The 19,510-nt window shown below is 36.2% G+C and overlaps 2 protein-coding genes across 2 annotated transcripts in view; one reads left to right on the plus strand and one right to left on the minus strand.

Annotated features, from left to right (window-relative positions):
* LOC141440691 (fatty acyl-CoA hydrolase precursor, medium chain) overlaps positions 1-1,218 on the plus strand; it is a 33,342-nt gene extending 32,124 nt beyond the window's left edge. Inside the window, exon 7 of the mRNA XM_074105230.1 lies at positions 625-1,218. Within this exon, the coding sequence (XP_073961331.1) occupies positions 625-1,006 (382 nt within the window). The 3' untranslated portion in view covers positions 1,007-1,218. The remainder of the gene's footprint in view (positions 1-624) is intronic.
* Positions 1,219-2,389: 1,171 nt separating this feature from the next.
* LOC141440690 (MOXD1 homolog 1-like) overlaps positions 2,390-19,510 on the minus strand; it is a 119,376-nt gene continuing 102,255 nt past the window's right edge. Inside the window, exons 3-13 of the mRNA XM_074105222.1 lie at positions 11,601-11,750; positions 10,106-10,264; positions 8,781-9,093; positions 7,723-7,824; positions 7,195-7,358; positions 6,964-7,080; positions 6,516-6,662; positions 6,260-6,414; positions 6,059-6,159; positions 5,146-5,312; positions 2,390-3,527 (exon numbers count right to left, since the gene is read on the minus strand). Of these exons, the coding sequence (XP_073961323.1) occupies positions 3,345-3,527; positions 5,146-5,312; positions 6,059-6,159; positions 6,260-6,414; positions 6,516-6,662; positions 6,964-7,080; positions 7,195-7,358; positions 7,723-7,824; positions 8,781-9,093; positions 10,106-10,264; positions 11,601-11,750 (1,758 nt within the window). The 3' untranslated portion in view covers positions 2,390-3,344. The remainder of the gene's footprint in view (positions 3,528-5,145; positions 5,313-6,058; positions 6,160-6,259; positions 6,415-6,515; positions 6,663-6,963; positions 7,081-7,194; positions 7,359-7,722; positions 7,825-8,780; positions 9,094-10,105; positions 10,265-11,600; positions 11,751-19,510) is intronic.

The following is a 19,510-nucleotide window of genomic DNA, read 5'->3' on the forward strand; positions in this document are numbered from 1 at the left end:
ACTCACTCACATACTCACTCACTCACAAACTTTCACATTTATAATATTAGTAGGATTTGTGAACAAGTATTTTCTTCAATGAATCTTCGCAAAAACAAATTAAGGAACAGGATGTTTGACCATCATCTCGAGTGTATTTTAAGAGTTACTTCAAGTAACTTGGTGCCTAATTTCGACGCTTTAATTAATGAACAGTCAAAATTTCATCTTTCACAACGACCCAGCACATTAAAACAATAAATTTATTATAGATACCTACATTGACTTATTTTAATTTGTTGTTACTTGATTAGAATGAAATTTATTCAATAAATGCTCCCTGGCTCGCGGAAATTTTGTAATTATTGTAGGTATATGGCCCATCTCTATTTCTCCATCCCTGGAATAGACGGAGACGGCATCACATTTATCCGTGGAATAAAACTAATCAATGGGTGGTGAAACAGCCCCTGTAACTCTAGTTTCTTGTTTATTACGCTAAGCATTTTGAGACGGCATAATTTTATTGTAAGCCAAAAAAAATGTCTCTGCCATTTAGTTAAATGTTGTCTTTGAGAGCAGCACGAACTATAATCTGTTTATCAAAATTGTCTAGTTTGTTATTGAGTAATTTTCTTTTTTCAGTTTCGGCGAAGGCTCTACAGAAAGACTGCCGGTAGAAGCGAATGGAGATCGTGGCCTGATCGACAGAATCAGCAAGTTTCCAGTAGACCAGCAACCTTTCTGGTACCTCAATTGGAAAGCTGCCGAAGAACATAGAAATAAACCGCAGACATACCCGCAAAGACCTAGTCAATTCGCCGAAGTACCTTTAGGCAGTTTGGGAACATTAAATGTGAATGCACCTAACTCTGGAGGGTTTGGCTCTGGAGTACCTGATCTTGGTAACAGGCACGGTGAAGTAGAGAATAATTTAAATGGTAACAAAAATCCAATGGTTGAAGCAGGACTGCAAAGTCCTCGTAATAACATGACGGCTTTTGGCCATTATCCTAGCAAACAGTAGATCAATAATTAATGATAATTTATTATAAGTGATATTTTGGTAAATAAAAAGGCAATTGAATGTAATAAAACACATATATTGACTTTTTAAATAAATAAACCTTACCAACTAATACTTAAACTTAATTTAAGATATTATGTAAATTACAAATAATAGCAAAATGCGACGTGTAAAACTAAACATTAGGACTCAATAAACGTTTCTTATTCGTTCCTTGGGTTTTACTTATTAATAATTCTACAACTGTGTACAATAAATACGGTATATTTAATTACTTTTTAATGTAAATTATGGTCTTGCCAATTAAAATTTAAAAAAAAATAACAATTTGCTTTGTTTGTAAGTACGACGAAAAAATAATGTCAATGGTTTAATGAACAATCAGTAAGTACCTACTACTGCACAAAGTTGTAGAATGACATCTTAAAATAGATTTTTAACATGCACAGCCAGGTGATTGATCATAAAAAACGTTATAAGGGTAATAAAGAGACAAATACCTAACAGTAACTCAAGGAATACCAAGTCATTCATGGAAAGCCCAAAAAAATCACTCCTACTGCCAAACCGCGCATAAATTAATGTTTGTTAGAAAGTGACAGATAGATCGGTTTCATTCATAGAATACACTCGGTTTGGTGATCGGTCTGACCATCTGATTACCTCATTAAAGTGACTACGTTTTGCATTATTAATAGGAACTTTTCTTAAACTTCCTGTCGGACAAAAACATAATTAAATGTGATTTTTAATAACAAACATGAAAGTATTACATTTTTTTATTTTATTGTGACAGTTCATAGGTACGACAGAATGTAAAAATGTAAGAATCCGATTTTTTCGCTCTAGTCTAGTTTAATTAAGAAATTATAATAATGGAGATACACAAGTTTTATTTGGTATACATATTTCATAAAAATTGTGATGATATTTTGTATTACGCAATAGAAAAAGAGCTTTTCAAAATAATATAACCCGATCAAACATACAGGTAATATTAATGTCAATTCTGTTACTGTTACACCTTAGGCATTGAAATATACTCAGCGGCAAAAGATCTGGCCCTCAAATTTATGCAGTAACAGGTAATTTTGTATGTAGAGTGGGCCAAATTTGGTGCCGAGTACGAGTATAGTTTTTTCTTTTTTTACTTTGATGACGGACGTGTATTTTTTTATTTTGAGGATCTGTATTGTTTATTTTAGAGAATATTTTTATTAAGTAAGATTACTTACACCTTATTCATTAAAGGTGTTGTTCTCCGGCAGCTAGAATTGCAACATGAATAAGGCACACAATTGATGAAAGCAGCCCATAACAATAAGGAATATTTTAATAGTAATATAAAAATAGTCAATATCAAACTAAATCACTGAACTCCGATCATCTTCGCGGCCCTGGTTTTTTTTCTCAAAAGCTTCCAGAAAATGTGCAATGACGTATATGTAGCTTTTTGTCCACTTCACATTTTTCCATTTTCTTATATAGGTCCGTGTTATTAACAAATACGTAATGAGTACCTAAGGCTCAATTCACGTTACATTGTAAAATTACACTTCCGATTAAAAGTCCGATTCTACACTTAAAAATTATATAACTTAAATGCAATTATTTATGTTCGAAGAACAAGACATCTAACTAGATTTGAATTTATAAACTCAGTCGTAAAAAGTAAGTCTCAATAAAGAAATATCGATATTTTTATCGATGTTCATGCAACACTAAGTGTGACTATTAAAATAATACCTATGTAATACCAAGGATTTGGTATCGATACTCGACTTAAAATAGACCACTACGTAATTACGCACGACTCTCATTATGATTATCATTTAGCCATGAGCAATAACTCATAAGTACATAAATCACAAACATTCATTCAATTTGATCAGTACAATACAATAAAGCAGCCAATATTACCTCTATCATGCAAGATAACATAATCTGTCTGCCAACTACATTGGATGCATTTATTTTCCATAATTATCCATTAATTTATTAAAGATACATCTGTCAAAAATAGACAAGCGTCGTTTCGAAGCGGCAAATCTACCTATTTCATACTCACTCGTAAAACAAAATAAATACTAATAGTTTGAGTACTTAAACGAAATCATCAATCTCAGAGATTGGTAATTTATAAACCTTATAAACTTCTTGATAAAACAACCAGCAATTGCTTATATACTTAAGTATCAAAAGTCTGCTACAATTTTATCTAAAAGTTGATAAGTTAATGTTTCAAAACATTTTGCACTCATAATCATAAACAATTCAAAACGATAAACAACAAATCATTGGCTCTGGTGTACTTTAAAAACAAAAACAGTTTATTTTATTACCGGACCACTAAGGTCATCGCGCATACAGCTAAGATGGCCGACATGAGGGGGTTGGTGTGCAGACCACTGGCGGATTTATTGATGTTCGGCAATCTTACGCTTTTGTAGTTGCAGGACTTCTCTGCTGTCTCGTTGCTTATTAGTTCTGTATAGTTGGGGTAGTTCTGAATTTGAATGGGCTGAAAAAAAAACACTTATGAATTACAGAAACTTGCAGAATAAGTTTTAGAATTTCAATAAATGTTGCTGTCTGGATAAGAATAATATGTAGATAGAAAGCTTTGTTGTTTTTGATTGTTTTTATGGACTAACGTCTGGAATAAATATATCATTTCATTTCATTTCATTTTGTAGTTTGTATTTAAATTTCGTCTGACGTTCATACTTCGAGATTTGTTTAAATACTTAGTCAGCAACCACTGAAGTCATATGTGTTATTATACTACTTCATAATTGTCTTTTAACGTATTCACTGCCACCGACGCATACATGCGTTTTAGGAACTTCCCCCCAGTGCCGCTGTCATAATTATTCATACAGTTTGAACGCACATGTGCGTCGGTGGCACCTGTGGTCAGTCAAGTCAAGTCAGGTGGCAGTGAATGCGTTCAACAAATAACTACAATATTTATGATTACTACATCAAAGCTGTCGTATACGTCTTATTAATAACAACTCGCGAGCTCAAAACGGCAAGTTAAGGTAGATGTTCATTATAATTTATGTAAACAAATCCTAATCTCATTTGTGACACCGGCTTACGCGTACCGTGCTTACGCTGTTGATGGAGTTAATCGCTAGCGACAGTGTTTGCGTCAACGTTCAGAACCTATTTGTATTAATTTAATAACATATTTTAAACGAGGAAGTGTTTATCAAGCCAAGGCATGCTAAAAGCAAAATCACGCTTTTAACGAAAATTGGTTTAAAATTGTGCATAAATCGACTGTACCGCGAGCCGGCTTGCTCAGTCAGTGTTTCTTAAGTACACTCAATGGTACCAAACTACGGGTGGGTGGATAAAGAAGTGTGCGAAATTGGACTTGCAAAATTTTACTCGAATCAAGAGCCATTTGATTGTGGACGATGTCGTCAATGACGACCAAGTCCCGTGGTTAGAGAATCTGACAATGAAGCATGAGATCCAGGTTTAACCTTGCCCGGTCGGGGCAGATATTTGTATGAATAATACAAATGTTTGTTCTGGAATTTAGGACGTTTAATACATATTTACGTACGTAATTATCTATACATTATAAGTACGAGTATGTTTACCCTTTGCTTAATACCCATAGTAGAATAAAAGCTTTTACGTAGTTTGGGTAGTTCCAAACCAAATAGACTAAAATTAACCTAGAGGTGTTAATTGCCCCATAATATTTATTTGTTTAATACTAGTGTTTACCCGCGGATTCGCACACGTAAATCATTAGATCCAGCAGCTGAAGTGAAATTTTGCGATTTTTAAAATTCCCGTGGGAATTCCCTAAAATTAAATCGTGGTTTTCATTGACGTTACATTAAAAACAATCATGTCAAATTCCATGACTCTAAGCGCAGCGCTTGTTGTTTCGGGATTTATCCCTATCCCGAGGGAATATCGGAATAAAAAGTAGCCTATGTTTTATTCCAGATGTTCAGCTATCTACATACCAAATGTCATCTAAATCCGTCCATCCGTTTCAGCCTGTAGGAGCAATAAACATACTCACTCACTCTCAAAGTTTTTTTATAATATTACCTAGTAGGAAGTAGGATTTTTTGCAACTTAGAAAAAAGATTGTAAAATGCCCTTACCGCTGCCCAATTATCGTCCCGCTTCTTGCAGAAGGTCATATGCATTCCCTTGTACAGTGTCTTCTCAATCTGTTCCGTCAAGAGCGGCTCGGACCACGGCATCTCGTTAAGGTGCGCCATGAACGTTTTGTTTCGGAACTCTGGGGGCTCTCTGATTATGAGCTCTTCTGTGGATGAGTTAATTAATATAATTATGGTTATTGAGGTTTGATAGTTCGTTATTAATCAGACAGGAATTTAACAAATGGGATCAATTAGAAAATTTGTTTTGTAAGACGATACCTATTTAATTCACAGTAGTCGGCACAGAAGTAGAACCTAAGTCAATGAAATAGGTCAGTTCAACCAAATGCTCCAAAATGTGAGAATTAAAAGGTCAGTAAATCCCATTGAAATAAAGGAATAAAAAAGTAGCGTTTTTTTAATGAAACATATTTATGAAAGTACCTTTATTAGGGCATGACTATCCTTGTAGTTTGCAGGTTATACAAAAATACACGCTGTTTAAATTTAACAATTTAAAAACAATTTTAGCTGCTTAATTGTAATAGCTGTTTAAATTGTAATATGAGTTTTCGGTAAAAAAATATTTTTAATAGATACTTTTTTTGCTGACTGTACTTTTTGTTGGCTGTACTTGTATTGTCACCCAACCCAAACTACATTTGCATACCAAATTTCAAGTCAATGCCATTAACCGTTGAAGAGTTCCGTCCTGTGGAGACGATCCTGGCCGGACTACCAGGATGTCAATTACATACCAGATTATTGTATTGTCATGCAATTTACATAATTATATCAAATTTCAAGTCAATCGAACTAACATATTGAGTACTAAAACATTGTAAAATATTCCAAAAACAAAATAAATGGTAAATAACCAATTTAGAATTAACTTTAGTATTATACTTACTCATTAGTCCAACACCTTGATCATCTCCTTGCATTGCTGTCTCTTCCGAACTGTGTTGTCTCATATCGTACTCCAATTGTGGTGGCATGCTTTCCAAATTTCTGTAAATAAACATTTACAAAAATTAAAAGAAAACTTTACTTGTATCAAGTTATCATATCATCAACAAACCGTTTTGTAAATGTTTTTATTCGAACTTACCCAGAAGATAGGAAAATGTTCTCAACTTGCATCATAGGGAGACCATAGAACTCTCTTACACCAAAGGTTTCGAAGAATTCTTTGACAGGTGTCATGGAATAGCAGCCAGCGAGCTCCGTTCGAGGGTAGTATAGCACGAAGGATAGGCACATTTCCTAAAAAAATATATAGAAGTGTCAGGCATAAGTAAATTGATTCTTTATGTTAAAAACAAGTCCGCACCTAAGAGCAAAATTTTTTTGCAAATTATATTCACCTGTGACGCAGAATAGCCACCCAAAATAGGTTTATCCCGGCCTGAACTATCGTACGTGCATTCAGTTATCAAAGTGTCACCTTTGAAAAATCTTCTACCACCAGGAACGACTCGAGATTGTTGGTAACGAGCGTCATAAGAATTTTCCTGAAAAATAAACAATATTTGTAATAACGCCATCTAGGTAACCTACTACGAACTACCAAAACATTTAAAACTGCAAGCATGCTTCTCTTCAGTGAAATTTAGTGACGAGAGCCATCTAGCGGCTACCACGAAAACTGTGTTGTTAGGCGCAGGTATTTAGCGCGCTACAAGTCTACATTCACGCTCTTATAACATAGTTTGTTTTTTAATGACGCGCTAGATGGCGTTGTATTGGAATAAGTTTGTGCAACAGACGATAGGTGGCATTAATCTCAATTAGAATAAGTTTTACTTTCAGTACCTCCGATATTCTTGGTAACTCCTCGGTACCCCTGATATGCTTCAGGGTAATCTTTCTAGCGGTGCCGTGCGCGTGCAGAAGAACTGATACTATATTGATACCTTCTTCAGGCATGGTCTGAAAAAAAAAATCCAAACAACTGAGCGAGGCAAGGATGAGAGGACTTCAATATATTCTACTGTTTTAAATTGTAATATAAACCGTCTCCAAATTTACAAAAAAAAAACTTACACTATTAGTGCACTCGGGACTGCATATCCCCACAGTCCTGTACTGCTTCTGTTTGGGCGGGATGACGTGCAGCGCGGATACACCGACTCCCGCGCCGAGTAATGCAGCGTCGTGCGCGCGCAGCGCCGGTGTGTAGTGGACCCTTATCCCAGAGTTGTCTAACACTGAAAATTTGATAAAAAATAAAATAAATATTACGGACAATTTACATCAGCTGACTTAGTCCCAAACTAAGGGGTCTTGACAGTCAGACGGACAGGCAGACGGTTTTTCCTTTTCAGGTACGGAACCCCTAAAAAACTATGCTAACTTACGTACGTCGCATACGTCTGAACTCAACGGCATCCATAAGCATAATTTTGACAATATTTAACAATGAGTAAATGAACTAAAACGGAAACAATACAATTACTTTGCTCACCCGTGGTAGTGAGTAAATGTCGGTGCCGTATCTCCTGTCCGACTATTTGAGTGGGGAGTTCTTTCACCTCTTGGTATGACATTAATGTTAAGAAACAATGAACTCACCTTCATGTAGTGCCTGATTGTCGTAATGAACTTCCAGCATGTAGTATGAAACGCCTGTGCTCTCACCCAGCGGGATGCCAACGTTTTCAGGTAGGAATTCGCCTGAAAATTACAGTTTCAATGTACAAAATCGTGCCTTAAGACTATGGTTAAATGAGCAAGTTAATGTGTTAAGTTAGAGGGAGTGTCAAAATATAAAAAAAAAATTAGGTAGTAAAAAGGTTGCTTTACGCAAATTTCTCTAGGCACATTTCTGAATACATTGACTACATTCTATTCAGAAATTCATAGTTTTATAAAACTGTGTTTTAGAAAAAAAGAACCTTTACTCAGTTTGACTGCGATAATAAATTATCATTAAATATTAGTATTTAAAAGATAATCAAGATACTAGGGTAAGAGTAGGGCAGGGGATATAGACTACTAGGATAAGAGTAATATGAACCACTAGTGTTATGGAAAAATTAACTTCATTTGACCTATAACAAAGTGTAGAATAATCCAATAGATGCGTTACCTGCATACAATACAATATCTGTGAACTGTGACAAGTGTGGCCAGAATCAAAGCGAATAACGAGGACAGTATACTCCCCACTTCATTCTACTTGTGATTCGATCATTGCACGTTGCAACTCGGCCAATTTATTGAGGATTATGGAAAAACAGTGTTACTTTGAGTACTTATTTTCAATCAAGGATTAATTTGTCCGCCGAAGAATTAATTTCCAATAAATATTAAACATCAGTAACTCTCTTTGAGAGTAATATTAATGATTTCAATAGAAACTATTTACGCGTCTTTTGTACACGGTTTATATTATTAAACTCATAGTAGTAGCCCTCTCATTTTGAGAGGAGGCCTGTGCCTAGCAGTGGGACGTATATAGATAGGCTGGGATGGTGATGAAACTCATAGCTGTGTCTTGTTGTTTTTTGTGGTTGGTTGTTATAAGTACCTATCCTCTAAAACTCAGCGTATGTTCTTTTCCACGTGCGTCTAGCGCGGTTTGGGAACATGACACACAGAATTGAATAAGTTCTTAGGAGCTATCTTACCTTTCGATCCCATAGCCCAAGCAGCAATAGGTGTCACACACGTTGCCCATTCACTAGGCCTATTCGGCCCATAGAATCCATCGCCTAAAGCCCATTCATTCCACATATGCTTGTCGGGGTCCTCTGCACATTCGTATAAAACCATGTGGTGCACAGGTGATAAGCTGTTCTTTTCAAACTTAGGCACACCGTCTCTGATTGGTCGGCTGTCGATTAAAGGCTGGTAACCAATGATGTGGTGCTTTCTCGGCAAATCAGGAACTTTGAAGATCTTACACCAGAATAACGTTGCCATAACATGAGGAATTGTGAGCTGAAAATTATAGATATAAAATTAAATGTGATGGAAGCAAACATACTACAATCTATAATAACTACAGAATACTTTTTTTTGCAGAAATAAAGATTTATTAGTATCATTGTTTCGGTTTACTAATGTTTCGGCGAATAACGTTTGGCAACCTGTTTCATTTCCCAACTGTTTAATATTTCTGAAACTGTAAATATTTCAGGATTTTTATAAAACTAACCTAACCTAACCTAAAGGGTTCTACACGATGGCCCTGAAATAAATCCTGAAATATTTACAGTTTTAGAGTTTGCGAAATGAAAAGTTGCGAAATGAAACAGGTTGCCAAACGTTACGTTGCGAATAGGCAGTACTCGCATTGTTTCAGATATTTCAATTATTATTTTATCATAAAAAAATAATCTTATATGTAGTAATTGTCTCACCGCTGACGATGAGCGAGAAGTGAGTAACTAGAAACAAGTGGGCGAGCAGCGAGAAGCGAGTGTAGTTTTGTCGCTCAGCTGTAGGCGAGTGTTCGAGTGCGACGGGTGATTACTCGCTCTACTCGCTCGAGCGGGGCGGCCGCTTAGTTAACATCGCTGAGAGATCGCGAGTTTTATAGCTCTTGTCGTTGCGACAAAAGATGTAAGAGCGAGTTTTGCCGGCAGTGTGAACAGCCAGGGATCAACTATTACCTAATATATGTGTCTCTTTTACTCACACAGGATCTTATATCTTTTGTTCGTTTCTTGAGCGAGAAAATAGTCGACAGCCAATCGTTTCTTCGCCGGCGGTGAGACAACTGCCTAAACCTAACTACAAACTAGCATAGGTCACCTAAAAAAAAAACTAAAAATTAAAAAACACCACTCCGCGTCATACTTGGCTCAAAATTGCCCATAACCCCAGCAGTATTGCCCCGCTGCATAGCCAGCGCTATCTGCTGAACCAAGTACGACCTGGAGCGTGGGTCGCAAGCCCCTGTCCGCCAGCCTACAGCCCTGCTCCCATACTACCCTTATAGAATACTTACATTATTTAATCTAACATCCCAATGCCGAAGTGGTATGGTTTCTGGTTTAGCCACGGGTAGTAGAAGCCTGAGTGGCCTGGAACCGCTCTTCACGTGTTTTGGTAGATCTCCGTCTGAACCATCTGGACCAAGGGCCCAGAGGACTTGAATGGTGTCTTCCTGTTGAAAGAAGTATCTTGTTTAGTCTAAATTAGTTTTGTTACGAAGATTCTAAAGGTTTAATCATTGACTTGTTGCGCTGGCGAAGTAGACACTAGGTGCCTTAGGTGACGTACTATTCAATTATGATTCATGATAATTGTGAGGTGTGGGGAGAGATTCAAGGCGATAGAAGGCGATCAGAATACATTATCACTTCAAAAGTAAAGTGCGGGATGCCTCACTTACCTCACTTACTCAAGTAAGTCTCTTAGGCCTCACGACGAGAAAGATTTTATACAACTTAAAAAATAAAGGGTCACTATATAACTAATACATAAACCTAAAGCCAGTTAATCTCTCTGTCTTAAGATAGCGGTTGTTCAGTCGACTAGATAAGTGAGGAAGAGCAGAACAGAATCATTAGCACACCCCTCTGATACAGCGTTATATATTATATATAGGTATATTAAAATCATGCCTTGAATGTAAATCAGGCTGCTATCGTTACCCCTGAAGATTCACTTTGTCGGAGGTGCTTGGAATAATTACTTTGTCAATCCAGTCAGTGACAGTTAAATTAAGGAAATAGAAATCTGAGTGTTTTAGTCGGTTTCGCTTTTGTTTAGACACCTAGGGCCACTAAATTGCAATTTGTGGACGCTTGGTGCACTAAAAATAATTGACTGTGATTAGTCTATTCTACAGCTTAGTAACAGCTCGATTTTCAGCCCGGTGGCTGCACATTGAAAATTGTTTCTCCACGGCAGTGTGTACAGTGAAAAGCTTTTTGCTTGGGCATTGCATGCTTCAAGAGCCCAGAGATTATCCACAGGCAACGTAACGCACGATAGAAATCAAAACAAAAACAATAAATATCCCATTGCAATAGAAAAAAAGGCATTGGTCCCGAGTTAACTGTCAAAGCCAAACCTTTATGCATTTTTGGTGGATGCGAAAAATACCATGAGCTAGCAGCGGCGCCATTTTGTCGAAATTTTATATAAATTCGTTGAGCTCTTATTGCAAGATGAAGTACCAAAATTTCAAACATAAGGTTATCCAAACTTTCGCATTTGCAATAAGTAGGATGTGTTATTTGTGACCCTGTAGAACTTACTGCATAAACTCTAGAGTATCTTCTTACCGACACAAAGCATAGTAATAGTATTTTTGAATTGTGCTCTTCTGCCGTACCTACTTAAAAACTTAAAATTTTATAATATTTTATTTATGTATAGATAAAAAACTTTATGCACTTTGTTATTCTTCTTGGATAATCATTGAATGTTAATAAGGTTACCTTTAATAAACATTTTTTTTTATGCTAGCAGTTTTTAAGATGATTTTTACTTACACTAATAATAAAATCTTGCACATCACACGTGTCCAGTAGTCGTCTGAACTCCACAGTAGTGTGGGTTTCATTTTGATAGCCCGACACAAGCTCATAGTTTTGTACGTCGTCTGCCACTGCCTGGTCTTCAAACTCGTGCCCATGACAATCCTGCAAAGAAGTAAGATTTTCATTACTTTTTGATGAGATACGAGAAAAAATAATGCGTCGTATAAGACTTATTCCTGTATTTTAAAGGTAAAAAAAATGGAACAACCTGTTTCTTTAAGTAATAATTGAATGCATAAAAATAAAGTATTACTCATGTGACTGTCACAACTTTGTACCGAATCTACAAGATGGATTGAGTTGGGACTTGGTAGGTACAAAGCAAGAAATTGAAAAAAGTTCTTCACATGTCAAATGGAAGTGCACAGATATAGATTACTCTAGATTACGCCAATGCATCTAATTTGCGTGTCCGAACCCCGACCAAATGTCGGGGTTGGCCCCATACAAAGACTGACCGCTAACTGACTAATCATGACTAGTGACTGACTCGAGCCCCACGGCGCGGGCGGGCAGCGCATTTGAATCGATTTTGCGCGGACATCGGAAAATTCACATCGCTAATTCGCTTTTGAGACGTCACAGTAGATATAAAAAAGTGACACGGTTGGTTTCCATACAGATTGAGGTGTTTGAGTTATCTAGTGTAATCTATATCTGTGTGGAAGTGTCTCAAAAAATTGTTAAAAACATATTATGGTGTCAAGTTTTTTGAGAAAATATTCGTAACTAGTGCAAATATTGTTTTAATACACATAGATTATTATAATATATGATATTATTATGTTGTATAATATTAGGAATCATATATTTACAGGGAAACCTAACACAAATAAAAAAAAATACCATTAACATAACATGTTATGTTTGTAATACTCGTAGATGCCAATTTTGTACCACAAAATCTGTGGGGAGCTGCAATTTGACTCATCGATTTAATAAGTACAATATGTCGGAATAGCTCACTGTCGTGCTGAAGGCTTACTTAAGCAAATTGAAATTTACTTGCACATTTCAATAAGACCAAAGCAACCAAAGTCATAAATATTGGTTAAGCCGAACCCAGACTCGAAATGGTTAATGGCCAACAAAAAGCCCTTTTGATACAATTATATTGTAGTTTCCGGGTTTTGGAACGCATTAACTCCAAACATTCAGCATTTCATAATGGCTTAGGACGTACTTAATCTCCATATTAAATTCGACCAAGTTAAACTCAAAGATTTAGTGCGTCTTGAAAACTTCAGTTCCGTAAGTTTAACAGGTGAAATGACTATATGAAAAACAGCCAAGAGCGTGTTGGACTCGCCCAAGATAGGGTTCCGTAGCCATAACGAAAAAATTAAGTCATATTTTTCTAAGGATTTCATATTTTGTACGGACGCTTGATTTTAAAGAAAATTTAGTTAACTTAAAAAAAACTACCATTTTGTCTGCGTAGTTACTACATATAACCTTCAAAATTACAGCTTTCTAGCATTGTAGTCTCGGAGCAAAGCCGGAGACGGACAGACGCACGGACAGACAGACAGACATGGGGAAACTCTAAGGGTTCCGTTTTGCCATTTTGGTTACGGAACCCCAAACAGGAATAGCTCGAAGGGACATCCACCCCATTTACTGTCGTATCTCTCGAATCTCTGGAGAGTTTAACTTAAGATTAGTGTTTCAAGAACTAATATTAAATTCCTAACAAAGTTAAAAGGGATGCTTTATTATTTATAAAATACCCGCCGCGACGCGGTTAATGGGAAAACGGGATAAAAGAAAAACAGAATATTTTTATTTTACTTCCCAAGTTTGTTTGTATTTGGAAGCAGCATAAAGATACGGAAACGTCGATTAAGCGTTGGCAATTGATCGAGATCTTCCAATGATCATTTCTGAATGGGATGCCTTTTGGAACCCGCCGGCGATATAACGAATACATTTTGCTGTTGAAAAAATTACGCCGATTTAGACTTCATCCTTTTTAGATGTATTTTGACACAATAATCTCAACAATCAAAATCTAAATGGCAATTATCATTGACATAAAATTATAAAAATTGGCAAGTAAAGCCTCACATCACAGCGCAAGTAAAGGAAAAATCTGAAAATCATTGGATTGATAAAACATAATTTGTTTTTAATAGAAACAATAACATATTTTGCTTGATTTTAATTTTATACGGAACCCTTAGTGTGCGTATCCGATGCACACTTGGCCGGTTTTTGTATTACTTCTACAGATAAAAACCGATCTTCTATTATAAGCGGCAGATGATATTAAAATAGAAGAGCAGATGTCATGCAAGAGGTGTGTGCAATAAAGATATTTTTTTTGCCAGCAGCTGGCTTGAGCACGTGCCCAGCCGTATGTTAGCACCTGGCGACCTGGCGTGCCTTGTAATGATACGTGGTTTTACCAAATGTCAGTTAGGGTGAAGAATTTTATCTTGCCATTTGTCGGTTATCGACCCTTTGTTGGTTATGTTGGATTCGTTAATGTCGTCCGCGTTTAATGTTAAAAAAAGAAATCGAGCAAATGTCGTAAGAATAATAAGTTTTTGTTAAAAAAAATATACCTAAGCTGTTTTGCTTACTGTGTATTTTATTGAATCACACTCACTTGCACTCTCATCCAAACTAAATAAATAGTACCAAGTTTAATATCTATCACATTAACCGTTGAAGAGTTGTCTCCTGGCCGGTTCACCAGAATTTCTTTACCAGATTTATTGTATTGGCAAATTTCAGCTCAATCGGATCAACAAGTAAGTGGTCGAAAAATGGTTCGCAAAGCAAACGATTATCAGACTTATAATAGGTATTCTATTCTTACTTACATAGTTATTTACATACAAACAATGCTAGTTAAATAAGAACATGTGAAAGAAAACTGTGCAAAAATAGAATTCTTTAACAAAAAGTAATAATAAACTTTCTAAACGTCCTTTCATCAATAAATTCTATTAAAAAAATATCTAGCATAGTATAGATAGCATAACGTCGTAAAACAAAGCAACTGACCAGAGGGCTCGTTCTATTTTATCATCACCATTTTATTCAGCATACATTCATCATTCAGCACACATTCATATAGTGGCAATAATGCTACTAGCCATTTCATCGTGGCGCCTTGTAGTAATAACAGCGCGTTCTGAGTAGTCAGGATGTTTCTGAAAATACTAGTAAGTATAGTCAGTTGAAGAGAAAAAAAAAATAACGACTACTGTAAATGGGGATGAAGAGGTATCTATTTTATAGTTCATGTCATTTTAAGATGAGGGCTGTGCCTTGCTTAGGGGTGTAAATAGGATCGGATTATTAGTATCTATTTAACTGAGTTTGTTATTGAACACATTCATAAATTGTAAATTGTTCAAGATTTTATAAGCTTATGCTCCATTCAAGAGATCCCACGCGAAACTGTGTACCCTGAGGGCCTACTCCGAAAATCGAAGTTCGTGTCGTACCGTCCCTCTCACTTTCGTATTAAATAGTATAAGCGTCAGAGACGGAACGACATGAGCTTCGATTTTCGAATTTCGTAGTAGCCCTGCTGAACCGTGCAGGCTGATAAATCTAAAATAAAACCGCGCAAAATATCAAGATCCAGGGCGTAACAAGAGATGTAGAATTGGAAAATATTTAAAGCTTACAAACAAGTTACAAACAGTGCACCGTACAAGTCTTAAAATGAGTTTTTATAATAATTTTATATGTGATATAACATTATATCATATATGTGCATTATAACATATTTTAGGCCCCCAAGACACAGGTCTTTACGTAGTTTGGGGGTCAGAATATTTGACCATTCCCGCGACTTCTCTGTACAAACTTTCCATACTCATTGATCATAAGCTTTTCCTTCATCACAGAGAGTGGGTGAAATTCAATTTACAATTATTATTTTTTAATAGTCCCAGGACAAAGGAATAATATTAATTTAACGACATGTCATGTGTCTGTGGTTAAAATGCATGCGTCAGAAAAAAATATACTTATATATACTCGTCGACTTGAGAACCTCATCCGTTTTATTTTTCGTGTTAAAAACAAGGTTTTATGGTAAAAAAACTATTATTTCACTCTTCTTTATTTTTATTCCTGTATCTTAATTTACTTTCAAATTTTCTTTTTTATTCACTTGGTCAAAAATCGATACTACCTATTATTATTTCGTTTATGCCTAAATTTAGTTGTACACAAATCACAGCAGCTGATTTTACATATATTTTTTTACAAATTGAATCGCTAGGATAGCCAATTGAATAATAGAGAACAATTACAAAGGTAGTTAAACTGGTCCAAAGAATCTCGACAAATTAAACTCAGGATATGATATAAAAAGATCCATTGAACCGTGGGAACGGACGTGTGTAAATCTGTAAATCTCGTACTCAGCAGAAACCTGTTTGTTCGGTAGGTATTCTGTACAAAACAATCGCATTTATACAGAGCTAACACAACGTAGGTATAGGAACTCATGTTTCAGTGACGTGATGTAAAGAGTATATGTGCTTACATTTGTGCAGAACTACAATTCTCAAATAAAAAAGCCGTGGTGGCCTAGTGGTTTGACCTATCGCCTCTCAAACAGAGGGTCGGGGGTTCAAACCCCGGCTCGCACCTCTGAGTTTTTCCAAATTCATGTGCGGAATTACATTTGAAATTTACCACGAGCTTTGCGGTGAAGGAAAACATCGTGAGGAAACCTGCACAAACCTGCGAAGCAATTCAATGGTACGTGTGAAGTTCCCAATCCGCACTGGGCCCGCGTGGGAACTATAGCCCAAGCCCTCTTGTTCTGAGAGGAGGCCTGTGCCCAGCAGTGGGACGAAGATAGGCTGGGATGGATGACAATTTGAAACTTAGGCTTCATTAGTATTATCATAGTCAGTAATAAATTTGTTATAACTTAACCTAACCAACAAAAAGTTGGAAAACCCCCGACATCGTCACTTCAAAGTTCAATATCTCAAAAACGGCTGAACCGACTTTGATAAAACATGTCTAAGAACCATCGCTAGAAAACCTGCTTTCAAACAAAAAAACCGCATTAGAATCGGTCCACCCGTTTAAGAGCTACGGTGCCACAGACAGACACACGGATACATAGCGGTCAAACTTATAACACCCTTCTTTTTGCGTCGCGGGTTAAAAATTAGAAACGTTTAAAATGCCGAAAGATGAATTAAGGTACCTATTCAATACATTAATTTCACCAATGAACTGTAGACAAACGGAGTCTCTATCCTAAATGCAAACGTCGTCTCAATAACTTTAACACCCATAAATCCTAGATTTTTGTAGTAGCACTTTAGAACATCGGATCAAAATGGGCCTAGCATTGCGTAACAACGTTCTATTGTGCAATTTCATACCAAGTTCAAACGGAAGCATTAAAATTCTTTCTACCTTCACACAAAAGAATAAGTTTCGAGAATCAGCCTGATGGTTGGCGCATGAGAATCGGGGACACAATGGAAACGCCATGTAAAATGCCGACGTCAAACGTTCGCGATTCGCGATTCCATGATCGGTACCTGCGAAATGTTGCGACTTAGGGTTACGGTTAGTCCATATTGCCTCAACCTTCCCTTTGTTTGTAAGAAAGAAAGAAAATAAATAAATATTCTTTATGTGAAATCATTAAACAACCCAATTACTGGCAGCTACCTACGAAGCTAAGAAATTCTTATTCCCTTTTCACAAACTCTCGCCAATATTGCTGATCCTATTACGCAATTGAACCTTAGCGAACCTTACGTCGATACAAACGTCACTGGAATATAATCTCTACGGCCTTCTAATTTAAGCCCCACGTGATCCACAAATAAACGGACTACCTGCCAAAGAATGTAATTCCGGCAACCCGATAAGTTTCGCGTTACCAAAATGTTCATGTTGGCCTAATCAGACATTTGTAATCTTTGCGGGAATCCACGATGTTTTCATAATGTACGTACAAATGGGAACCGCGGAATTTAAGAATTTATCAAGCCGATATCGTATTGGGAATCGACATTGATGCTAGTCTTAAAAGGGTATAATAAAGATCAAGTTCTTTTCATGAGCAGTTCATTTTGGAATCTTATTGTTTGATAAACCTACTAGACTGCGCAAGATACAGGCTTTGTAATGTTGACTACAAGTGTTTTAGCTATTTGATATGCAAGATGTGACACAATAGCAAATGCCTTCACGAAAACAAGTAAACAAGATGACGACGACGACGTTTTAAAAAGTCTGAATCTAAAAATCCCGTAAATGATACCTACTGCTTTGATGAACATTAACAATAATTTTGTCTGTGTACTAATTGAATATTTCATCGAAAAAAGTAGTTCATTTTACATCACGTTAGGTAATCGAAACTTAGCGGTAGCTGTCCAAAAACATTTCAAGCTTAACTAATGGATCTCATGCAAATTAAGGCATGATTTCGCAGCACTATCTCCGTTCCGATTTCGTTTGTTAATTTACAAAGCTTTTTAAAGTGTTAAATCAGTATACGGCATTCAGTTTGTTTTGTAATAAACAGGCATTTCATCCCTTTGTGGTCGACAATGTTAACATTCACCTTCATTAAATAAAACGTAGTGTTTGGGCAGCGCTTGATTGAACCTGTTCACTAATTATTGGTTTAAATCAAACACTGTGAAGAGGTATGTGCATGGTTATATCTATTGCGATAGATATAAAAACTGTTTCCAAAGAAATGTTGATATGATTTTAGGGCATTCCTTGTTTACATTGAAAGTATTGAAAGACGTTAAACCCTCTTACATCACTATTAAGTATTCTAAATCTTGATTATTATTATTTTTATTTTTATTTTTCTTCAATTTCAATGATTCAATGACATATAATGAGCGTATTAGCGTATCTGCCGAATATTGTGCGCCATACACTGGCTGATTGTGACGAACTTCAATGCAATTGTTACCATTTACGTAACACTCACTTTCTGACAAGAAATGATTGATTGATTGATTGATTTTAAAATCATGGCATTTATAAAAAGATGCGAACTGTCACTAACTTAATAAATAACCGATTAAAAGTGCATAGGTATGAAAAACCAAAGTTTGAATAATACCAAACGTAAGTATTTAAAATGCCATTTACATTTAATCTTGAATTCCATCATCACATAGTGTCTCACATACATATCAACTGCGGCGATAAATCCAGGAATTCTCGATTGAAATAAAAGCCAATGGCCACTTTATCGTTAAATTCACATCAGGAATAACTTAAATACGAGGACCTGACGCTAAAAAAACTTTTTGGGGTATCGCGTATCGCGCTGTCGATGACCCATTACATTCGGATAATACAATGTTTGCAAAGTAATGAGCTAATAAGAACAAGTCAAAAATATTTTGAATCACACGCTTTTATTTTAAACGATCAGTTGTACCAAGAACTACAAATAATAGTCAGGACAGGACACAACAACAAACTAAAATAAAACGTGGGGCGATAGACTTGAAATATCATCTTTATCTTCATTATATCTTGCGTATCACGATTTTATTTTAGTTTGTTTGTTGTTGTGTCCTAACTATTCTTTTCTAGTTTTAATGCAGCTGCTTGTTTAAAATAAGTGTTTAATTTGAAATGATTTTTTTCACTTCACATGCTCGTAAAGTTCGTGTTTATGCTGTATCTAGGCGACATCATCATCATCATCATCCCAGCCTATAAACGTCCCACTGCTGGGCACAGGCCTCCTCTCAGAACAAGAGGGCTTGGGCCATAGTTCCCACGCGGGCCTAGTGCGGATTGGGAACTTCACACGCTCCATTGAATTGCATCGCAAGTTTGTGCAGGTTTCCTCACGATGTTTTCCTTCACCGCAAAGCTCG

Source organism: Choristoneura fumiferana, chromosome 23 (genome assembly GCF_025370935.1).
Source record: "Choristoneura fumiferana chromosome 23, NRCan_CFum_1, whole genome shotgun sequence".
Taxonomy (NCBI): domain Eukaryota; kingdom Metazoa; phylum Arthropoda; class Insecta; order Lepidoptera; family Tortricidae; genus Choristoneura; species Choristoneura fumiferana.